This window comes from Haliaeetus leucocephalus, unplaced genomic scaffold (genome assembly GCF_000737465.1).
Source record: "Haliaeetus leucocephalus isolate CR32 unplaced genomic scaffold, Haliaeetus_leucocephalus-4.0 Scaffold379, whole genome shotgun sequence".
Classification (NCBI taxonomy): domain Eukaryota; kingdom Metazoa; phylum Chordata; class Aves; order Accipitriformes; family Accipitridae; genus Haliaeetus; species Haliaeetus leucocephalus.
The window spans coordinates 31,040-31,611 of NW_010972815.1; the positions used below are offsets into that span (position 1 = coordinate 31,040).

General features: G+C 66.6%; 1 protein-coding gene across 1 annotated transcript in view; it reads right to left on the minus strand.

Annotated features, from left to right (window-relative positions):
* JOSD2 (Josephin domain containing 2) overlaps nucleotides 1-229 on the minus strand; it is a 4,536-nt gene extending 4,307 nt beyond the window's left edge. The window contains exon 1 of the mRNA XM_010573331.1: nucleotides 18-229. Within this exon, the coding sequence (XP_010571633.1) occupies nucleotides 18-229 (212 nt within the window). The remainder of the gene's footprint in view (nucleotides 1-17) is intronic.
* Nucleotides 230-572: the final 343 nt, after the last annotated feature.

Here is a 572-nt window from a genome sequence, read left to right on the forward strand (position 1 = left end):
GGTGGCTCGTCACCCACCTGGGGTCGGCCACCAAGCAGGCGCGGACGCCGTCGAAACCGAGTCGGGGGGCGGCCACGGCGGCGGCCGCCATGGTGTTGACGTTGTTGGGGGCGAGGGGACAGAGGGGACGCAGGGGACCCTCGTAAAGGACCGAGCGTGTCCCCCCCACCGCTGCCAGCCGCTCCCGCAGCCACCCTTCCAGGTGGAAGCTCTGCGGGGCCTTCGTCATCGTCACCTTCAGTGCCTGGGGTTGGGGACACACACACACACGCCATCGCCAACGCCCCCCCCCGCCCCGGGGCTGTCCCCCAAAATGCCGGTGTGGTTCCCAGCGTCAGATGCTGTCCCCGAACCCAGATGTGGTCCCCAACCCCAGATTTGTCCCCAAATCCAGATGTGGTCCCCAAGCCTGGCTACTGTCCCCAACCTTGGATGCTGTCCCCAAACTCGGATGCTGTCCCCAAACTCGGACATGGTCCCCAAAATCAGATGTGGGCTCCCCCCCCCCCCCCAAACCTGGATGTGGTCCCCAATCCAGACACTGTCCCACCCCTTGGTGTCCCCAACCCCAC